At 46.7% G+C, this 23415-nt stretch overlaps 2 protein-coding genes across 2 annotated transcripts in view; both read right to left on the bottom strand.

Moving 5' to 3' along the window:
- Positions 1-7904, bottom strand: part of mao (monoamine oxidase) — a 43525-nt gene extending 35621 nt beyond the window's left edge. The window contains exon 1 of the mRNA XM_080838843.1: positions 7813-7904. Coding sequence (XP_080694969.1) covers positions 7813-7861 — 49 coding nt within the window. The 5' untranslated portion in view covers positions 7862-7904. The remainder of the gene's footprint in view (positions 1-7812) is intronic.
- Positions 7905-13661: 5757 nt separating this feature from the next.
- Positions 13662-23168, bottom strand: ndp (norrin cystine knot growth factor NDP; the record flags this gene model as incomplete). Its single annotated transcript, XM_080839502.1, has 2 exons — positions 13662-13886; positions 22983-23168. 2 exons carry the CDS (start codon positions 23166-23168, stop codon positions 13662-13664), a joined length of 411 nt encoding a protein of 136 aa, XP_080695628.1.
- Positions 23169-23415: the final 247 nt, after the last annotated feature.

The raw sequence follows: 23415 nt of genomic DNA, 5'->3' as shown, positions 1-23415 counted from the left end.
TTAGGCATCACCCCAATTTCACATGTAATTTCGTGGTAGGTGTTTAGCACCTACAATGGTCTTATGAAAACAAATCATGATGCTAATCTATGTGTCATGAACACAGTGATGAAGTACTGGGAGACTTCACGTTTCTCTGTTTTTCAGTCACCCAGAGGGATACGTCTCCAGTTTGCCAGTCAGAATGATACAAGCGCTAACTCAGTAATCCTCATAGTTAAGGCATATCTGGACTTTCTCCCTTTATCCGCGCTAATGTCAAGACACAGGAACAATTGGCTGGCAAATCGGATTGCCAAGGATGGCAAAGGTTTCCGTGGTAACTGGAAATGTAAAGATGCAAACCACTTTGGCAGGGGGGGGATGCAGCAATTGTTGTCCAATTAGAGCTCTCTGGTTAGACAGAGAACAAACACCCCACTTTGTCTGGACTGAGGATAACATTACCCTGGATAATGCAAACCCACACAATGACCAACAAGAAAAATGACGGTGAGCCCATGAAACATTTCAAAGCCAAATTGATTTGACTTGTAACATGTTTATTTGAACAAAGATCCTCTTTCACCTGATGGATTGCATCAAGCCAGGTTGATATCAATTGTAATATGTTTATTCGAGGACAGATCCCCTTTCAGCTGATGGATGGCATCTCACTGCTGGTCTCTCTGCTAATCTGTCACGGAGGGTTGACCTGAAAGGACCTGCCTGCAAGATCGGCACTGAAGTTCTCTGCAGTGGGGTACTGCAGTGTGCTACAGATTCGCTGACACAAAAAAAAGGGAGAGGACAGGGAAGGAGAGAGGAGAGATGGAGAGAGAGAGAGAGAGAGAGAGAGAGAAAGCAGAGGAAGAGAAAAGGAGAGTAGAGGACAGGGGGGGGAAGATGAAGAGGAATATGAAGAAGATGAGAAGGAGTTGAGAGCAGGAGGAGAAATAAAACTCTACAAACAGCCTGTGAAGCATATCATACCCCACTGCCTGTGCTAACACAGCCATGTTAAACTACTTAGAATTGATAGAGTTTGTATAGTTTGTATATAACTAGAACACTAAATCCACATAATGTCCTCTCCCCACCCAACCAATAAAGGCACTGACTCTGAATGAGGGTCAACAGCCCTGAAATGAGCACAGTTGTAGTCTGATAATGGGGAAGCAGTTGAGGACAAAAGCTATTTGTGGAGTGCCTTCATGCACACCATGTTACTGATATTTGCTTGGGTGCACTGGCTGGGAACGGAGCACATTGTCTCCACAGGGGCAGCATGTGGAACAAGCATGGAACAGGCAGCAAGATAATGGAGCATTCTCTCCCTGTGAAACCCATCAAGCGATGCATGTTTTAACGCCGTCTTATCTTTGCCATTTCGCCAACCTATTACGGGCGCCCTTGATCACAGCCCCATTGCAAAATGGTGTGTCGAAATCTAATATCAGCTCAAAGTTCAAGCCCAATCAATTTCTTCCCCCCTTCCAACCTATTATCACATCCCTGGAGGCGACACAGAACACCTTTGAGTTTGCCAACTGGCCTCCGGGAATCTTGGGGCTCAGAATGCTAATCTGTCGCCATTTGCCACTCAGCCATAAGGCCAATTAAGCGGTCCCCTCTTTCCGGGGCCTGTCCTTACAGATGAATCAAACTATCAGAGAGAGAGAGCGAATCAGAGACAGAGAAGGAGAGAGACAGAGCGGGAGAGAAAGGGGGGGGGGACACTAGGCCCCTTAAGCCATAAAGATGAACTTGTATAAAAGTGCATCACAATTCAAGAGAAATGTCTGTTTTGTATGGTTCGTAATACCTTTCATGCAAAGTTTGTAAAGTTGATACGTGTCAGGACAGACAATCATATGGGTGTATTAAATGAGGAATCAGCTCTGTGCACTATAAAGTCTTTAAGACAGGAAGACCTTTAATTACATCATCCAGTCATGCTTGGTGTATAGACACATGAACATGGTTTGACTTGGGTGTTTTAACGAAGCCATCAGACTTTCTTAAGGCACAATAGAGATAGACTGGCGTGAAAAGACTTGCCCCTGTGAAACACACAGGGTTGTTGCCTCAACACAAAAAAAATCCAATACAAGCTAAGCGACAAGTGGCTGTCCGTGAAATTGCCGCAACACAAGGGACTATTGATCCGACAGGAGAGCATTTACAAGACAGCGACTACATTTGCCCCGTCTCATCTCCTCCAGTCTCGCTGCAGAGATTTCAGCTCTGTCTGACAAACAGCAAAATTGCCATTTGACTGCCAGATAATGACAAAGAATAGCAATAAAAACAAGTAAAAAAAAAAAATGGTTGTACCAGGTGAGCTTCACTGGGGAACAACCAAAGAGGAGCTGAATAACACCGGAAACATTCAGCATAACATAAACACATGCAACCAATACGAAGTGGAGCAAGAACAAAAAAAAGCTTAGTGGTGCATTTTCAAGATTTCCAGAGGCCTCTATGTGAGAGGCGCCATGATGGTAACAGTGGGTTGTTATCTAAGGTTGCATAAGAGCGGATACTAAGAGGAGGGGGGGGGGGGGGGGCAGTTTCCTTTCTCCGCTGTGACAAGAGCACAGCAGGAAAGCCCTCATCAGGCTGACAGGCGAAGAGCGGGGTAAGTCAAACCCCATCACCAGCCCCTGATTACCAACCACACTCAGCCTCCTCCTCCTCCTCCTCCTCCTTGACATAATCATGCTCTCAGTGTCAGCACTGCCGTGTGTGAATGAGGAAAACATCAGCTGAGGTGCAAATTGAAGTTCCAACATGTTTTCTCATAGCGATCTTGACAACTACTTTTGTGTTCACTAAGTAGATTATGTAACAGCTTTTCATCGCACCGTAGAAGGTACTGCTAGGCTATCTTAAACAAATAGATCACCCCTTTTTTACTCTTGACTTCCACACAGATCAAATGTATGCCCAATGACCCTTTTCCATCAATCCTCTACATGCCTACGTATCCATGATACCAGCTCCAAATTGCACAAGCTTCATGGAAAAACCACATCACAAAGGACAGAAATAATTGGTGTCAGGATGGAAAGACTACAAATCAATGCACTGTAATGTGGCAACCATGAGCCATTCACAGCTGTGGCTCTGCCGTGTTGGGGGCTTTTGTCAATACTTATCTGAAAAGAGAAAAGCAAATACACAACAGAATGGCAGCTGACGGGTAGTGCTAATAGCCTTCCTAGCGTCCTTTTCTCATGTTTGGTCAGCTTGGACCACAACATCTGAGATACTTAAGTGACAGGATCAGTTCAACACAAACTAAAAAGGCACCCGGTCTACGACACACAGAAATGAGCTTCGGTTTAGATGATGCATGGTACATACAGAAGTAGGACACAGGACTTTAAATTTAGCTGTACCCCTTGGAGAAAGGGGACAATTTTATGGACCCCCTTTTTAGATGGGAAGGAGGCAAAAGGAGGCATCTAGAATATCTGTTCACACTAGTCACACGCCTGCTTCAGATCACATTGTCCACTGGGACAAGGTGCTCTAAGGGTAATGGAATATTTGAATTCAATTGTAATAACAAATGTGTGGTCACAGAAGACCAAATTGAATAACACTGTTACAACCTTGACTCACCATAGCCATGTGCAGTAGCCAACCAGTGAATACAAATGTCTTATACGTCAGTTAGTCAACCATAAATGAATATAGCACTGCTTATCAGATAGCATGATGTTACAAATGTTTTTCAGAGGATCTCTACGTGATTACAATTTATATAATTAAGAAAATGAGTCAGCACGCCTCTTGAAACAGTGGCAGAGTAGAGAATCCGTAGAGTAGGAGTTACATAAAGTCTTTACGTCCAAATGCCTTTTGAAAAGGTCATGTAGACTCAGCGGCATATCATGGAGAAATGTCCTCTGTGCCATACCGTAGAAATACATAAATCAAATGAAAGGTTTCTTCTCAAGGCAGCATAAAAGCTCAGTCAAACACTGCAGACTAAACTGAAGCCACGTGTTAAATGAGTGACATTATTCGGTTATGCAGGTCAGACTCAAGCACAGTGACCTGACACTGCTCCCATTCCCCAAACCTCTGAAGTAACCAGGGACGGGCCGTGCTGCACTAAAACGTCAGCGCTGCCTCGTCTCCTCTCCGTCTACGAGCGCTGGCTTGTTTTTCCTGGCTCTCCTCCAAGGGCTGGAATACCAGGGCTCCTCAGCAGGGATGGGACACACACACACACACACACCAGGAAACGCCAGGGTCAGCGGACAGGCTGCCTCTACAATTAGTCGTGGAATTCCCAGCTCCCCTGACCCAGGGGCTTGGACCTGGCCAGCGTTGTCATATGATAGGCTGATCTTCTCACGCTTGACGCACGAGGAACACTGATGTTTGTAGGGGATAATTTGTTGTTTGTTTGTTTTAATTTTTCTATAAATGTAACTACACTTTTGTAACTTATACTACAGCTTCAGAAGATTTTGGTTACATTATGAATGCTGGAAGATCATGCCTCTTAGAAGAGTCCAACTGGCATTATAAACTGACATTATAAAAATGCTTTGTCATGGGCTATGTTATCTAGGTGCCCAGAGACCAAAGTGTCTTGATGATGTCTGATTCATATGTACTGAGCATGTGGACTGATTGGTTTGACTGACATGTGTTAACAGCAGACAGGAAAAAAACACTCTGCCTTCACTGCAGACATTTTGGGGGCATATCCTGTTTTCAGAATGATATTTAATTATGGGCACAGCTACGTGCGTTTCTTATCTAAGTATCTAGGCAGGAACTTGTTGCACAAGATTGAGGTTGAAGGCAGAGATTTCCCCTATCTCTCTGTCTCTCTCTCTCTTTTTTTTTTCTCTCCTTCTCCCACACCCTCAGGACTTGTGGTGGCCACTCGTGCAGAATGAGGGAGGGCTGCACAGGGTGTTTCTTTGCCACCGCCACCTCCACCTCTTTGCCGTCCACTCTTTTCCCCTGGAGATGTGTGTGTGTGTGTGTGTGTGTGTGTGTGTGTGTGTGTGTGTGTGTGTGTGTGTTTGTGTGTGTGTGTGTGTTTGTGTGTGTGTGTGTGTGTGTGTGTGTGTGTGTGTGTGTGTGTGTGTGTGTGTTATTTTTCAAAAGTGAGCTGTCAGAATGGTTTAGCACTTCTGTGAAAGAGTAGCCTCCCCAGGCTACAAGTCCACCGGGACCGCAGATAACAATTTAATTTACAAGGGCTTATGGGCCATTAGTGAAGAAACCCACTAGCTGGAGTGCAATTCTCTCTCCAAATTACAAGCTTCGATTAAAACAAAGAACCCTGGATTTGGCTTTTTGAAAAGGGCACACAGTGAAAATGAGCCATTTAGTGACAGGGTGGCTCAATGTGATTTAACACAGCGGTCTGAAGACGAGAATAAATGTTGGCTTACAACTGGGTGAGAATCTGCAGGTTGCACTAGAAACAGCCACATCTGCCTCTCTGGGCATTGGACACACTGACATGAATCATAGCGTCACAGGGCTAATGCGATCATACTGTGTACACAGCATTCGATCAAAAACTGATTAAGTATAATGGCCACCATACATCTAGGAGAAAAACCCAACGTATAGGTAAGAAGCCAAGACTGTCAAACCAGATTTCTGTTTGACTGGACAGTATGACTAATGGCATTTATCCAGCATTCCCAGTTTTGGACATCATTCATAGCCAGGGAGATAGATTCCCTCCCTCAGACTCTTCTTACTCATTCATAATAGAGCATTCTTTCAAACCCAAGACAGGCCCGTCAAGCTACTGTTTGCTTCAAGGAGCCAAAATCAGCAGAGCTCCAAAAAGTTGGAGGTGTACTGTCTGTCTGGAAACTAGTTTTTACTGTTACACCATATCAGCGTGTCAATAACAGCAATAAAGCTTTTATAAACTACAGTGTTTATGCAGGCAAAATAGATGGAAACTTAAAGCCTTCATGTCACTTGATTAAACACAAAAGTAGATTTACACTCAAACAGACACACCACCATCAACCAAGTAAGTGAACCAATAATGCATTGATTGTACACAGCAAGCAGAGGCCAATTAGACATGTAAAATCAATTTTGCCGTGAGGATCACCTTAAGGAACAAAACACAGCTACACTTTAATCAGGCCATTCTTCAAGGCCCTCAATTACTAGACACATACACAAATGGCAATGCATCCACCACCTCCACAGCCACCGAAGTGGGCTGGATTGGTTTCATTGAACTGTGTTCATGTGTTTGGCCTGTTCTGGGTTGAATACAGTCCAGAAACATAGAATTATCCTGGACTTGGAATGGAATTCCAAACATGGAATTATCTTCAGTAATGCCATTTACTTTCTAAATTGCATAGTTTTACAAAGCCTGCCTACGCATCTCCAGTAATCTCTGTTTTTGGCAGAAAAGCCCCCTATATCCCTGAAACATCTGTGCCATGTCAAATGTACGAGGTGCAATGTGCACGAGAGACACAACGCAATCCCTGTGTTTCTCATTCACAAGGGGTGTCTTAAGATGTTACGACTGTACCAATCTGAAGAAAAATACCTACTTTAAGCCATTTACACTGAGAACCTTCTTTAGAGGATGCCATCTCACTTTCTGCTCTGTTCTCTCCAGCTACCAGTCTTACCAGGGTCCTCCAACCACCTGCCTATCTTACCTGTTTACCAGGGTCCTCCAACCACCTGCCTATGCAGCTGAACTAGAAGAGATCTGGTCCTTATCAAGCCCTGATCTGCTGGAGCAATATTACATGAAGATGTATCATGATCTGTTGTGCTGCTGTTAAGTAACAGAGACCTCATTATTTTTGAACACTTTGCCTTAGGACAAGAGCCAACTGCTATGTTGGTGTCCACCACACAGACTCACAAGGTACTATTGACTCTGTCATAGGAGTTTAGAAGTTTCATTGAACAGATAGTCTTGCCTACTATAGACAATGTCAGGAATAACCGTTTACCAGAAACACCCATCTGTCCCCTTCCACTTGATGATAATGAGAGGACACAGAGACCTCTACAGCGCATGTGATAACATTAAAGTGCTATGCCAACTTCTTACTGAGAAAGAAATGGCATCCAAGGGAAAGTTAGGGAAGATAAATGTCTACAAAACTACAAGATTCACTGTTAAAATAAATAAATAAATAAAATATCAATCCAGTTTAAAAAAAAATCGTGGCCGCATATTTACAAATAAATGATAAAGGAGCTTTTTAAATTATTACTCAGCAGGGTTGTGTATTTCATGTACAACATAGCCACAACAGGGAGCAAAAGTGTGATTTAAACCCTGGAATTATTAGGAGTACACGTCAGCAGCACTTTCATTTCTTGGATTGCTAGCATCCTGGTTTTCGTTGGCTCTCTAATTTACAACAGGGCGACATGGCAACCTGTGCGATATTGCTGAACGGACACTCCTAAGCGACATGCGTCTGTGTGATGTGAATTCACGGAAGAGACTATGACTGCGAGAACAACCTGTACGCTCTCAACTGATTATTAAGTGCATACAAGACCGCCTATACTGACATTAGGGACGAATAGTCAACCACGCATATGATATTTATGTATTTTTATCATATGAGGATGCTTGCTCAAAATTGTCAACAGCGCAACAGTAGCTCGTTGTGCAACCCCACAGTCGACTATCGTGAGAGAGATGACGCTCGGTCAGTAGCATTCAGAGCATTAGTTACACCTAATATTATAGTGCTTAGAAATATCATAAATTTTTTTCATTAATAGCCTAACTCACTATTTCTTCAACGAAGTGAGGAAAAACACCTTCGTTACACTAACCTGAAATGCCTCCCCCGATGACTATCACGTCGTATGTGTTCTCTGACATGGTGCTGTTTTGTCTTTCACTTTCCCGGCTGGCGCTCGCTCGCTCGCTCAGAAGGAAGAAGTGCGGAGTCGCATCTGTATAAAAGCGTGGACAGGCCCTCTCGGTAGCCCCGCCTCTGCCTCGTACGCGCCGTGGATCTGTGTTAATAGCCTACCAGTTCGGATTTAGACTCTGTCCTAGAAAGCGCCACCCTCCCCCTCTAGTCACTATCCATCGACTGATAAACACCTGCTGATTGAACTGGTCTACGTGTTTTACCAGCCAAGTAAAAATAACAAGAGATACAGCCGTGAATACCATATCATATGACCACAGCAAATCCAGATAATCTATATGCAGACTTTCACTGAACTATCAACTAATATACACTCATTAACTATAGTCTATATTCTAATCAATTAGATATTTAATTGGTCAGGTAGTGTGGGCTAGTCCTATGGTTGGTGCAACGTTATCTCTTATCTTTTTATATTTTTGCAGTTTTAATTCAAAGAACTATTTGCAGTTACACCGTAGGGTAATCATTTCAATATAGCTTCTATTGTAATTAATTAAAATATTTATTCAACGTGTAATGTGTAGTTCTAGGGTGTTGTTATGTTATCTGATTGTTCCCTTTCACGTTAGGCAGCACAAGCATCATCAGAGCCATACATTTCATGTAACATCTTATGAACTGAGGGTAATGTGGTTGTTTCAAAAATGAGGTGGCGAAAAAAACTGATAGGAGGTCGGAGAAGGCAATAGGGAAACATTTGGGAGTGAAGTCTGCCCTCTTGTGGAGTCTGAACTTATTGCGGGGTCAAAATGTTGGGGTTATGCGGACGTGGACAACTGCCCTTAATGCCTAGTCTCTCTAAAGAGCCTAAAGCATCTTCACTAGACACTGCCTTCCTCCCTGTTATATAAATGTAATTTGAATTTAAGTCTATAAACATTTAGATAGAAATGCAGTCTGGACAATTAGAGGCTATGTCTTCTTTAAAACATTGTAAAATATTTCTTGGCTTTGTTTAAGTGTAAATGTCAGCACTCTGTAACACTAAGTGTAACACTAACACGGTGAGTGCGTGTATACATTATTCATAATGAGCATATTGCCTATAATCCAAATCCTGTGTTGATCTCATGTAATCAAGTAAGCTACTAAAACTCCACCCTAGCACATCTCCCTGTCCTTTCCCGCCCTAAGGGACACTGTAAGTTCACAAATGTGACTGTGTATGCTAGGTTACATGTCTCTCTTCGACACCAGACGAGGGGGATTTCACCCAGAGACAGATCCAAGAATAGCAGTGGGACAGTGGGCGCGTGTATCAGGCACTCCTCTGCAATGTCACAGTCACATATTTTCACCAAGGTATCGATTTCAACGCAGCCAAACTGACACTGATCTGTTATATATCTTCCATTAGCATGATGATGTGTGGACCAAGCTCACGCTACACCTAGAGGAAACCAGGCTTATACCACTAAAAGCCTCAGTTATGTTTATTGGGGTTGTGGCAGGTGTGTTGAGTTTAATAGGTCCTGGCATCCTCTTTGGTAATGAATATTTTTGGCCACCAGAGGGTGATGTTGCTTTTTAGCTTGCAGGCAGAGGCACATTGAAGCAGGTAATATTTGCAGGCCTACTAATTCCCTAGTGTATTTCCCTCTTATTTGAACATCGCCATTTTGCTATGTGTAAATGGCTTTTATGATAACACTGGCTAGTTGTTTGGGGTAGGGTACTTGTCATGTCTGACCCTATATTCAATATTATGGCGATTGATATTTGGGCCCACAAACCCCATGGTGGATACAGTTATGACTACAGGTAATAGAATACTCGTTTGGGACGAGAATTTGCCTTATAATTCATACAGCTTTTCAGAGTTTCAGACCAAACCAGACAGTCCTCTGGCCAGACTAGTGAACCACACACAAATAATTCACAGTATTCACTTCTACTGTGATGAAATGTAGCCTCTGCTGCAATAAAGCAAAGACACAGAGGCCATCCATTCCCTTCGTCTTCCCCTATTCTGTGCATATGTCTTATCTCTCTGGAGATTGGCAGGAAATTGCAGTCGCCGTGCCTCTGAATTGTTGCCTCAGATTTCCGTTCCCCCGTGCGATTTCTTAGCGCAGGCCGTAAACAACCTGTATTTTTTATTTACTTCACCTGCAAAAAGCTTCATCCTCTGAGACATACGTTTTTAAAAACGTTGGAACATCTCTTCTTGGCTCGTCAGGAACTCACCTTGCGTCTTCTCCCCGTTAATGACCCTCGCACAAACAGCCCTGTCATGGAAATTGGCAGTGCGGAGGCTCTTCTGACTAGGCCAATAAACTAATGGCTATGGGTCTCCATCAGGCGGAGGACATATGGTCCAGTCGTGCTATCAAGACATTTTCCTCCACATCTTTATGGCAGGTTGAATGGTAACGATTATCACTTGCTTTTGGGGGAGACTGCGTATGCGCTGGCTGTGGGGATGGATGCTGCAGAGGGGGTTATAAAAAAGAGCACATGTGGTCTACAGAGGGAATATTCCGGAGAAAATACTAGCAAAGCCCTGTCTGATGTGGCATTTTACTGGGTGCCTATGGAAATGGAATTTGCTCTGTTATGACTGCATTTCTTCGCAGCTAATACAATTTATCTGTGTGTGTGTGTGTGTGTGTGTGTGTGTGTGTGTGTGTGTGTGTGTGTATGAGAGAGAGAGAGACAGAGAAACAGTATTTTTTTTTGTATGTGTGTGTGGGTGGGGTGGGTTGTGTGTGTGTGTGTGTGTGGAAATGTCTTAGGGCCATGGTAAAAATCAGTGAGCACTCTACTGACAGGCATTATGTGAACTGTCTGTCACGCTGTCAAATTAGCCATTAAGTTAATGATGGCCCCTTTGAGAGTCACATTGTATTGAGCAGCCGGAATACATGTAACAAGACAGCTCGCACAAGGCAGTCAATCTTTAGACACAAAAGGAAACTGTTTATTATATTCACATGTGGAGCCCATCAAACTGTCAGAGGGGTTCTGGATTTGAAAAGTTGTTGGACAAGCAGATTTTTCAATATCTCCAGAGGTATGGTTTCAGACAGAGAACAAAGGAATTTGTGAAAGGGGGCACCTTTATCTTATCTTGACCTGGGGGGATTTTTTTTGATGCAATCTTAAAGCTGTGCCACATTCCAGCGTGTGGTATTCACTTTTAATGGAGGGAGACGCTGTAACCCTCGTTGCAGTCATACAAATATTCTAAACATAAAAAAGAAACCATTTTATGTCAGGGCACAATTTTTCATTGTTTTACTCTGGCAGTTTCTCCCACCCATTTGAGCAAAAAAAAAAAAAATCTGTTTAATAGTTCAAAGCGTTGACTGTCTATGTTCATTTCCTCTCAAAATGTCTGTAGTGAAGGATGGGACACATTCATATCTAGTTTATTCTGTATTGTTGGCAAAGATGTGATGATGGTTATGACGATAATGGTGATGATCATCATATGACTGATCAAGTTGAATAGACTTAGTCCATGCAGGGACTGCAAAAAAATCTCTAGGCTAAAACACTGAAATCCTCCCATTAGTAAAGTAACAATAATTACAATAATAACAAAAAAGTGACACTGGTAATAATAACAATAATAACTATTATTAAAGAATAATTATAATTAAACAACATCAGCATTGATGATTACTTGAGTCAAGGCAGTAATTGTGGATAATTAATTTGAACCTTCAAGGTGGGAAAAAAAAGATCCTCAAATTTGAGTTAAAAGTCAGCCAGTCAGTCCCAAACTTCCTGGAACACAGACTGAACGCCATCGGCCCCACACAGAACCACATCCTGAGGCTGGCAAAGGAGTATGGGCTCAAGACCTACAGAGTCAATGAAGAGGAGAACCTGGTGCACTAAGGTGAGGGGTTCAGACACACCTACACACACACAGATGATCACACACACACACACACACACACACACACACACACACACACACACACACACACACACACACACACACACACACACACACACACACACACACACACACATGCACGCATACACATGCACATGCACATGCACAGCACAATCACAAGCACACATACAGATAAACACACACACACACACACACACACACACACACACACACACACACACACACACACACACACACACACACACACACACAAAAACACACTCCTAAGCCTCAGTGCCCAAAAAGTGCAGCTGGGGTGGCGTGTGGCCAGAGCTGTGTCACCACATCAGGGCTCGTCCGACTCCTCCGAAGGCTGGATGCTCTGCGGTGCACCCTGGGGCAGGTCCAGCTGGGCCGTTATGCGGCTCCTCTGCCAGTTTCACTCACTCTCATTTGTTCCCTCTGTCTCTCTCTCTGTCTTTCTCCCCCCCTCCTTTGCCTCTGTCTATCTCTCTCTCAGGCACTCTCACACAGGGATCAAAGGAATTTGATTGTGATAGAGCATGCAGGTGCATGTTGACTATTCCATACATCTCATCAGGACATTTCCTTGCACATTTATTATTGCATGTGTGTGTGTGTGCGTGTTTGTGTGTGTGTGTGTGTGTGTGTGTGTGTACTTTTAAACACTTTTTTTTGTGGAGTTTGTGGTTTGCGTTTTTCCTCCTTTGACGAGGTTTGGCAACAACCCCATCCATGTTTCCATCTGTAATGAGTCGTGAAACGAGCTTTTCTCACTCCACAATGTGCAGCGGTGGAAAAAAAACACAGAGGAGGAAAAAAAAAGAGAAGAAAAACGCTAAAGCAAATAAAGAGAGCCAGGGGTCCATACTGAATTTGTCCTGTTGTTGGAGGGCTGTAATGGCAGTGGAGTTTGGGGAAGGGTTACGTGGGGAACTGAGAGGGGTCTCAATGGCAGGCAGGTTCAGCTCTGGCTGGAGTCAGCGGTACTCCGTGCAGCTTTGTTGCTCTTGGTGCAATGGAGAGACTCGTAATAGCAGTGCAAACGGTGTGTTGGGCATCGTCATCCTCATTCAGGGTTCAGGTATATCCCTCACAAGACTGTTCTTCATTTCTCCTTGTTTGTCCTCTCGTCCTCTTACTGCTGCAGAGAACTGTAGGCAGAAACATGTTTTGGGGATTCTGGGTTGGCAGAGGCAGTCCCCTGGTCACACTCAGGTGAGATGTTTAGTGGAGGGCCTGTCCTCCATAGGGTTACTGTGGGAGGTCATCATAATACACAGGTTCAGGTGTGAGTTCTGCTGCACCGCTCCAGGTCTGAGGCACTCGCAATGATGGTAGCAGGGAGACTGTGTGTGTGTGTGTGTGTGTGTGTGTGTGTGTGAGAGTGTGTGTGTGAGTGTGTGTGTGTGTGTGTGTGTGTGTGTGTGTGTGTGTGTGTGTGTGTGTGTGTGTGTGTGTGTGTGTGTGTGTGTGTGTGTGTATGGGTGTGTGTGTATGTGTGTGGGTGTGTGGTGTGGTGTTATGGTCCTCCTCTTGATTAGTTACAGATTCAGTTCTCCATCCCCCCCCCCCCCCCATGCTGTTTTAGACTGGCTAATGGAGAAGTTGGTACTGGGACAGTCAAAGCTGCATGCGATTCAGGTACAGCTTCTCTACAAGCAACTCACAGTTACTGTGTGCGAGTCCAAAGCAGGTCGTGTCCACAGTTGGGACGGACATTGGATGGTTAATGGTGACAGTTGAGATGTGATGTTGGGATGTGGTGGTCTGGCAGAATCTGAATCAGAATCTGAACTGTGTGTGTGTGTGTGTGTCCGGTGTGTGTGTGTGTGAGTGTGTGTGTGTGTGTGTGTGTGTGTGTGTGTGTGTGTTCAGCTGCACTCCTCACAGCTGCAGGCCAGGATGTAGCGGTAGGTGGCGGTGATGCGCATGCCGCCGCTGCAGCGCAGCCGCACGGCCTTCAGCTTGGAGGTGTGTGGCCGGCAGCAGAAGCAGGTGCTCTTGAAGGGCTGCTTCAGCACCGAGCTGAAGGAGATGAGCGGGTCCGAGCGCGACGTGTGGCTGCAGTGGCCCTCGCAGCGTGCCAGCAGCACCATCTGCCCAGGGGGAGACATGGGAAATATCAGACCACACAGAGCCAGGGAATTAAGGGGACATTTTACTTTAGACATTGGACATTTCAATGGTACAATGTTTCAGTTCTCAGTATTATGGTCTACAAAACAGTAGGGAGACATGGGACATTTTTGTCCAGGAAAATATGGAAATATGTAAAAAAAAAAAAAATGTCATTTCAAATTAGAAATCTGAGAGATTGGTAACTACAGATAAAAAATAACATGGGGAATATCTGACAGCAAAGAGCAGTGGAAGAAGAGCACCAGAACTAAAAAAGAACACGGTGAGTTGGGAAGTGTTAGTCCAATAAGGAAAAGAAGAGAGGGCATATACAAGTCTAGACGGAACAAGCTGATGTGGGAAAATCAATCTTGAAAATACAGGGAGAGATGGAGAATCCAGTACAGAAAGAACCGGAAAATATGGGAAATATCAGTCTAGTATGAAAAAGTACAGTTGGAGAAATCACTCCACAAAAGACACAGGAGAGATGGGGGTAAAATCACTCCCCCCCAATCACACACTTGTTTTCAACAGGCGGAGGAGGGAGATGACTGGAGGTTTAGTTTAGCAACAGCGGGGGGCGGGGGAGATGACTTCTGAAGCAGCGGTGAGAAATAGGCTGTCGACTTGGACAGGATGAGCCGAGAGATGAGAGAAAGTCACTGCTGTGGAAAGGATATGAAAACACAGCACCCAAATCCCTCTCCGGGCAACAATATTAAAAACGAATCAACGTACAACAGCGAGAATCATGAGAATCATCTGTTTCAGTGGATAGAAATACCAGATCCACTTACAACTTCATCATACATGACAGCTATGGTACTTAAAAATGAGGTGATTCGTGATTAAATATTCAGACAAAAACTTCTACAAACATCTGAACATCAGCATCCTATGTTTGTGTGTTCATCATTGTGATGTACCAGCATTTATATTTTATTTCTACTTCTTTGTTTATTTATTTTCACAAGATTATATATGTTATTACGTCATGTCATCGATGGGGGGCTTATTTAGAATACTGGGTAATTAAAAACATTTCGTTTTTCATGAAGAGGTCAACCGGGGAACTCGGAAGGGTGGTGACCGACAGATGGAGACGGGTGGCGTTGTGAGAAACGAAAGAGTTGCAGCGTTTTGTGCCACAGGCGACTGAAACATACGGAGCCTAAAAATAATGTCTGGCATTTTTCTCTCAGTCCTTGTTCAGGCTCTCCCAGGGTTGAGTGAGGCAGTAGGAGCTTTCTCTGTGTCTTATCTGAACCAGCCTTCAGGACACGGGGGAGACAAGCACTACTGCAGAGAAACCACCACTGGGAACAAAGTAATGCTCTGTATGCATGGACATCTTTACACACACACACCGGACCAACACACACACACACACACACACACACACACACACACACACACACACCGGACACGCACACACACACACACACACACACTCAGACACACACTCAGACACAGCACTCTGTTTGTCTAGGCTCTGTGACCTTGCACCTGTGTTGAGATATAAGTAGTGGTGGTGGCTGGTGTATCTCAGACGTTTACCCCCCCCCCCCCCCCCCCCCCCTGCCCCACATACACACACACACACACACACATAGACACGCCCCCCCCCCCCACTCACACACACACACACACACACACACAGACAGAAGGACAGACAGACAGACAGACAGACAGACAGACAGACAGACAGACAGACAGACAGACAGACAGACAGACAGACACACACACACACATGTACACACACACACACACACACACGCACACCCACAACCACGCTTGCACCCACAACCACGCTCTCTCACACACACACAGACTTCCACCTGCACTCATCCTATTCACAGGGGCGTGACACACCTCTTATAACTTAATGTTCTCTGCTCACTTATTAAAACTCATAGAGACATGACTGCCTAAAGCCCTCAGACACACCGTCTGCCTGACCTGCCTGCCTCTCAGACCTGCCTGGCGTGGGGGTACTGGGAGGAGGGGGGGGGGGGGTGGATGGGGGGTTGGTGGGATTGTGCTCTGGGGTAGCTTGATGGACACCGAATGTCGCCGGTCTGCTGGTTCCGAATGAAAAAGCGCCGGCCAGACGGCGTGCCGCCACATTCCCCGGCATTCCTGCAACGCTCTGTAAGAGCACCTCCGAGTCATGCAGTGCCCGTGTCAGCTGCTCCCTCTGTGTGTGCCACCCAACCTGACAATAGCCCGCCTGTGGGTGGGCACAGGGGGCACAGGGGGCATGGCCCCACCTGATATGGGGCTGAGCGGAGAGAGCCTAGGAGGGGGTGGGGCGCACTAAAAGGAGATATTAAAGGTGAGGTCCTTGATTATAATCCATGACACTATTTGTGAAATTCAACAGCTCCTCACTGTCCTCTAGCTGTCAGTTGCGTGTGCCCAAAAAAACTCTGGTGTTCCTGCCCTGTCCTGGTAGCCTGGTATAACCAGACCCAAATTAACTTGGTAAACAGGGCCTGGACTAGCTCCATAGAGGATTGTTTCCAGATGTTGAATCCTAATTGGCGTAGACTTCGGGTTCATTTTGAAACCATTGGACCAGCCCTTTAACTAACTGGCTTTGACCACTATGGGATTGCTATACTTCTTACTTCACCACTAATGGTGCAAGCCTTTTCCAAAATCCCATTGGCAGTAAGACCACAATGTCTTAGCCCTTGATAAATAAATCCACACAATCTTCTTGCTCCTGCTTCAATTCTTTAATGTGTCTGTCGCTTTGTCTTGCTCTAACACCGTCACCTTTGCTGTAACTAAATTAAAGACAAACGCCCCCCCCCCCCCCGGTCGCTGATTGGTAGGCCCTTCAGAATGGCCCATCATTTCATTTTGCGAGCGTCAGTTCCAGGCTCTAATCACAGTGAAAGCAGAGCTGGGAGCGGTAGGCTGCTGTCCTGGCTCTGTAAATGAGGAACAAAGGGGCGCCGACGGAGCCACACACTATTTCCAGCCAATCAATAACATTGCTTTAGGAGCACGGAAGGTAAGAGCTTAATTGATCGGCTGTTGAACTCTAATATCAACATCCTTTCAACAGGATCGAGGACCATACCCTTAATGTTGGGAAAGAAGTGTCAGGGATAAAGTCTTGGTTTAGGAATCATCTGTCATTCGGTTTGGTTTGGTTTTCTTCTTTTTTGCTCCTCTTTTGCTTACCAAGCTCAGCCCAGCGATTACTGGTTGCTGTTGTGTTCTTAAATTGATTAGTCATAGTGATCAGACCGGAATCAGACCGCAGTCAAAACATCTGGCCCTGGAGGTCTTATAAGCCTGGGATGTTCAGCGTCTCCTCACCCCCGTGCAAGAGCCTGTCTATGGCCGTGCTCGGGCCACAGCGCCCCTGATTTGGGGCGGAGGGAGGCAGGAGGTTGAGAACTCTAAACCCGACCCTGACCACAGGCCGAGTGTGCCAGGGGCAAGCGTCACAAGGACCTGGACTCAAGCGCAGCGCGTCATTCTCACTGCCCGCTGTGTCACACTCCTCAAACATGGTTGCCAGAACGCATTTCAGCTCAGGTTCCAATCACGCCGAGCCGACCGGCTGTAGAGAACCCATAAACTGACTTGGAAATGCCACCACCATGATCAGACCTGATCGTCAGACGGGAGGTGTGGGAGGCTCAGACATACACTGTGATTCACGCCTCGTGTCAGCTGTCAGATGGCTGTGTCACAAAGTCTAACAACAGGCTGACTGCAAGCGGACACAGGCTGCAGGAAACAAAGGGCATTTTATTTTCAGCATTGGAAGTGCCAGTGGCTGGGGGGGGGGGTCTCACACAATGGACAGATCTCTTTTCCTCACCTGCTTATCCCTTTACCTAAACATATCAACTGCCCGCTGATCTAAACATAGATCTCATCTCCCGAATGGGATGAGAAGTGGAAGGACCCAGACAGAAGCTGCCTATGGAAGCGGATCTCGGCCTGAGCTGACGCACTGTCTGTCTGGTTACGGGCCAGAGCCGGTCCACATCTGTTCCGTGTCTGGCCCTGTGTGTGAGGATGAGAGCGCCACAGGAGGCCACAGACCACCGGGAGGGCTGCAGGAGACAGTGGTTAATTAAAGGTACACACTGGGATTTTGGCGGAAGGTTTGTTGATATTTGAGCTCGATGGCCAATCTAATTGCACTCCTTCCTTCCATGCTCCTAAAGCAACGTGCTGATTGGCTGGAATAGTGTATCCAAGACTGTCCATTTAAACCACTTCAAGTACAAAGACACAAATACACCTTCACAGGAATGCACATTCTATTTCGTCTCCCCTGACCCAATGTTCCCCAAATCCAAATATGGCATTCAGTTTGATGAGCATCACTTAAAACATTTCAGGCGAGACCGTAAAGTCGTACAACCTGGCCTCCTTCACTTCCTGAGAACAGCTGACTTCTAAATCAGATGATTTTGGTCTGAGCACGGACCTTTCCACTGCACTTAAATAAACCCCATGACCGCTTCAACTCCCTCTAAAGGCCTGGCTCTAATTGAACAGCACAGGAGACACGCAAAAGGAAGTAGAGGAGTGTTGGAGAGAGGGGTCCCAGAGAGCTACTGCCTCTGCGCTGAATGAGATCCTACTCTGTGCTGGATGAGAGACGACTCTGTGCCGGATGAGAGACGACTCTGTGCCGGATGAGAGCCTACTCTGTGCCGGATGAGGGCCTACTCTGTGCCGTATGAGGGCCTACTCTGGGCCGGATGAGAGCCAACTCTGTGCCGGATGAGGGTCTACTCTGTGCCGGATGAGAGCCGACTCTGTGCCGGATGAGGGTCTACTCTGTGCCGGATGAGAGACGACTCTGTGCCGGATGAGGGCTGCGTCTATCCCAGCGTCTGCTGCTATCTAGAGGAAGGCCAGCAGCGGCAGCAGCAGCAGCACCAGATAGAGGAGACTATGCAGGAGAGCCATGGCAAGGTGACAACAGCTGGGCAACAGATGTAGCCAGGCCTCCCCCTCTACCCTTCCCTTCTCTCTCTCCTCTCCTCTCTCGTCTCTTACTCCACCCGTTTTATCTCACCTCCCCCACTCTACTCCACTCCACTCTGCTCCTTCCCCCCCCCACCCATGCCCAAAGCCTTGTATTTATAGCTGCGAATCATCGCGCAGGTGGATCTTATTGTGTGGCAGCGATGAAACTGGCATGGGAGTGAGCTGGAGCCAGAACTCCATAGCGAACACTCCATGTAATCATCCCCTTTAAGCTTGTGACCAAACGCGTCAGGTCACACCACTCAGTTTTGGGATGGTGGCTTTAGGACCCTGCAGTGACTTATTCAGACCAGGGGCTAGTGTTGGGTGGGGATTGAGGAGGTGGGGTGGGGGCAAGAGGATGAGAAGGGGGGCTATAGAAGCAGTGTTAAACCCCCTTTGTGAGGTAGTAAAATTCCACGCTCTCGTCGTCTGGGGTCTGATGTGGATTGTTCGAGCAATAAAATGCTATCCTCTCCACTCCCCCGAAATACCCCCACCGCAACCCACCCCCCCTCCACCCAGCCTCTCCCCGACTCGTAAAATAGCCCCCCCCCACCCCCAGAGAGACAGTCATGAGCGTATGTCCCTGTGAGCCAAACGAGGGATGAGTGGGAATCGCTTAGCAGCCATTAATGTCACATTCGCTCACGGCTGTGATGTCGAGTGGCCCCCATGGACCTCTGCCCCTAACCGCCCAGCGCCGTCTGAAACGCATGAGGAAGTCATCTGTTTGTCGGCACAGCACCCCCCCCCCACCAACACTGTGCCAGTGCTTAACCATGGAGTGATGGGGTTATGGTGTTTGTCAGCACGCCACCCCGCCCCCCTACCCCACAGGCTCTGTCCTCTCTCCCACAACCCACCTCATCCTCTCTGTTACTGCCTAGCTATGGAATGATGTGGTGTTGTGCTGTTTGTTCAATCAATCAAAGTATTTATATAGCACCTTTAAGACAGAGAATGTCAAGGTGCTCTACATGGACGGAAATAGACGATTGATTGACTGGTTTAGCTTAAACAAATAGAAAAAGTAGATTGAGATTGAGGTTATGCTCCATGTAAGAAAAGTAGTCATGTACTGCATGTTCTTGTGTGTTTATGTGTGTGAATATAAGATTGTGTTTGTGTTTATGTGCTTTCTAGTGTGTATGACCATGAGTTTGTGTGTGTGTGTGTGTGTGTGTGTGTGTGTGTGTGTGTGTGTGTGTGTGTGTGTGTTGTCATGCAGCCATCCCCATTGTCTCTCTGTGTTTATAGAGGGAAAACTCACTCTTGCCCCTTGTACAGCTCTATCCCTGCTGGGACACCCTATAATACTGGGGAGTCTGTGAAACACACTGTTGCTGCGGATACTGCTCCCATGGTGACTGCAGGTGAACCTAAGCCACCTCAGCACCATGTCCATCCCCACGGCTCCCATTCCCTCCACATCTGCTCAGGAGTCTGTTCAGGGGTCTATTCCACCTCCTCAGCCTTTCAGTTCATAAGCCCAGCCACAATGAACATCAGGATTTTACTGATGGGGGCAAGGGATGTTGAATTTTACTGAGCCCCACTGCCTGAAATGCCCTTATTCCAACAACCGAGGGCTCACTGAGACTAACACAACTGAGGGCTCACTCACTGAGACTAACACAACCGATTGCTCACTCACTGAGACTAACACAACCGATTGCTCACTCACTGAGACTAACACAACTGAGGGCTCACTCACTGAGACTAACACAACTGATTGCTCACTCACTGAGACTAACATAACCGATTGCTCACTCACTGAGACTAACACAACTGAGGGCTCATGAGAGTAACGCAAGTGAGGGCTCATGAGAGTAACACAACCGATTGCTCACTCACTGAAGGTAACACAACTAAGGCTGTGAGTCACACAATGTGGGGAAATCACTGAGTAAAGTGAAGAGGTGATCAGCTGTGGAGAGACTGAGAGTTCCAGTAGAGTTCCAGTACAGTGCTTTATTTGCACCTCAAGCAGTTTAACTGCAGGTGAAGCCTGCAGTACTCCCCTTCAGATCCGCTGTGACCTCACCCCACACTCGTCCCCAACCAACCACAAACCCTCTCCCCACCTCTACACCCTCCTCACATTCCACCTCTTCCCACCATACACTCTCCACCTCCACCTCCACCTCCACCTCCACCTCCACCTCCACCTCCACCTCCACCTCCAACTAGACCTCCACACTCTCCCCACCCTCACCCTCTCCGCACCTCTACGCCCTCCTCGCATCCCCCCCCTGTGCCTCCCCTGTCTCCTTAATCCTGGCTCAGCGTGTGACTCCTGCGGATTCTGTCAGTGGCTTCCCTCCCATGCGGCGCAGTGTGAGTCACACTGATGCATGCTCGAGTTTGAACGACAAAAGAGGGAGGGATTCAGCCCCGTTGGCCAGCGCTCGTGCACAGGACCAGGAGAGGGCTGGGTGAGAGCGTGGGTGGGTGGGAGAACTGGAGCCATGCCACACTGCAGACATATTCATCTCTCTCTCTCTCTCTCTCTCTCTCTATCCCTCTCTCTCTCTCTCTCTCTCTCTCTCTCCCCCTCTCTCTCTCCCCCTCTCTCTCTCTCTCTGTGGGGGCTTATTGTTGGCCAGGTGGCGGGGTCCTGCAGGCAGGTTCTACTCAGCGCTTGCTGCCAGGGTGTCGTTAGCCACACAGCTAGAGGTCACGCAAATGAGGGGATGGCGTCGAAAGAGGGAGGAAGAGAGGGAGCGAGAGAAAGAGAGAAAAGAAAGAAATAGGAAAGCACAAGAGAGATATTATGAGAAAAGAGAGAGAGAGAGAAATAAAGTGGGAGAGAGAGAGAGACAAATAGAAATAGACAAAATAGAAAGAGAGATAGAGAAAGAGACACAGAAAGGAGAAACAGACAGTGAAAGGGGGCACAGGGGAGAGGGGAGAGAACAATCAAGATAACTAAACAATAACACAGTGGTTTTCTTTTTCTCTCTCCCCCCTCCATCTCGGCCCCGCTCGCGTAACTCTCTAATTTGGGGGCAAGATTTCTCGGGCCGATACTCGAAGGCAGGAACAACCCCAAAAGCCCCTCTCCTGTGTGTCTGGAGACCTGCATTGTTATCTTAAGCAGCTTGTTAGCTAGGAGGTTGTTGGTGTAGTGGGTGTATAGTCTTACACAGAGGTCCGACCTCCTGGACCATTAGAGTGTAACCCAATGACTGATGGGGGAGCAGCAGGTTATGGGGGCTGCTTGCTGCACATTCTGATGTGAGCGCGCCTCGTATTCAGACCCAGTTTGCCATCAAGTGGGTGTGTATTTTTTGTGTATTAAAAAAAATAATTTCATGCATTCATTTTGTTGGCAAAATGTGTTATTGTCAAGGCTAAGAGGGACTTTTTGTGCTATATGAGTTGCTATAAAGTAAATGGTCTGTGTTGATATAGCACTTATATAGCGCTATTCCACACTGCACTTGAAGCATTTAACGATTCATGTGACACAAATTCCTATGACTCCTATGAATTTTATACCTCACATCTGGCCATGCCAACCAATGGCCATGTAAGGCCCAATTTTCTGTCGTTAGGAACCATTTGGGGCTCAGTATCTCCCTCTGTGTCACCACAACACAGAGCTCAGAAGAATCACAAAAGTCAATAAAAGCCTTTTTTGGGGGTTGGGGGAAGATTTTCCTTCATGGAGACAACCACAAACATTCCAAAAAGTAGACAGTTTAAGGCTACAGGGCTAAGGAAACACCCATTGGCAGAAAAAAAGTGAACCACACAAACGTTGAACACGCTCTGCCTTATCACCCTTTTGTCATGCTGTGGACGTGGGCGTGTTTCTAAAGGGCAGGAGGAACCTGGTGACGCAACCAGTGTTCACACATGGGAATAAAAAAGCCTTTCTCCCCAACACACCTCAGCAGTATCAGCAAGCTGGTGTCAACACAAGCCAGTTTGGTGTTGGTTGCTCAACTGAAATTAGCCTTTGTCAAACAGGATTTCACCAGAGAACTTCACAGACGCAAAAACACACAGTCTCTCTCTCTCTCTCTCTCTCTCCCTCCTCCCAAGGACCTTACCTTGGAGTTGCACTTGTAGATGGGGTGAGTGATGGTCTCCACAAAGTGGTGCCTCATGCAGCGGTCTGGGGCCGTGTCCCCGAGGTGGCCGCTCTCCGCCTTGCTGGTGACCCCCTGCAGCACGAGCAGCAGCGGGCAGGTGATGAACAAGAGCACGAGGCCCGGCTGCCTCAGAGAGTTCCTCATGATTGGGCCCCGGGAGTTCCACAAGTCAAAGTGCAAGAAAAAACAAAACGTTGATTTTCTTTTTTTTGGGCAGGGGGTCGGAGGGGTGGGGGGTGGGGGGGGGTGTGGTGGAGTGGGATTACTTTTCCAGGGAGAGAAGGAGTGAAAAATGAAAAGGCAAAAAAAAGGGAGGGTGGGGGGGGGGGGTTGTGGTGGCGGCGGAGTGAAAGTGGTGGCCTTAGGGAAGGGGGTGCTGATTGCTGCCCTC

This window comes from Sprattus sprattus (assembly GCF_963457725.1).
Source record: "Sprattus sprattus genome assembly, chromosome: 5".
In the NCBI taxonomy this organism is placed as follows: domain Eukaryota; kingdom Metazoa; phylum Chordata; class Actinopteri; order Clupeiformes; family Clupeidae; genus Sprattus; species Sprattus sprattus.
This window is presented reverse-complemented; position numbering and strand designations above follow the sequence as displayed.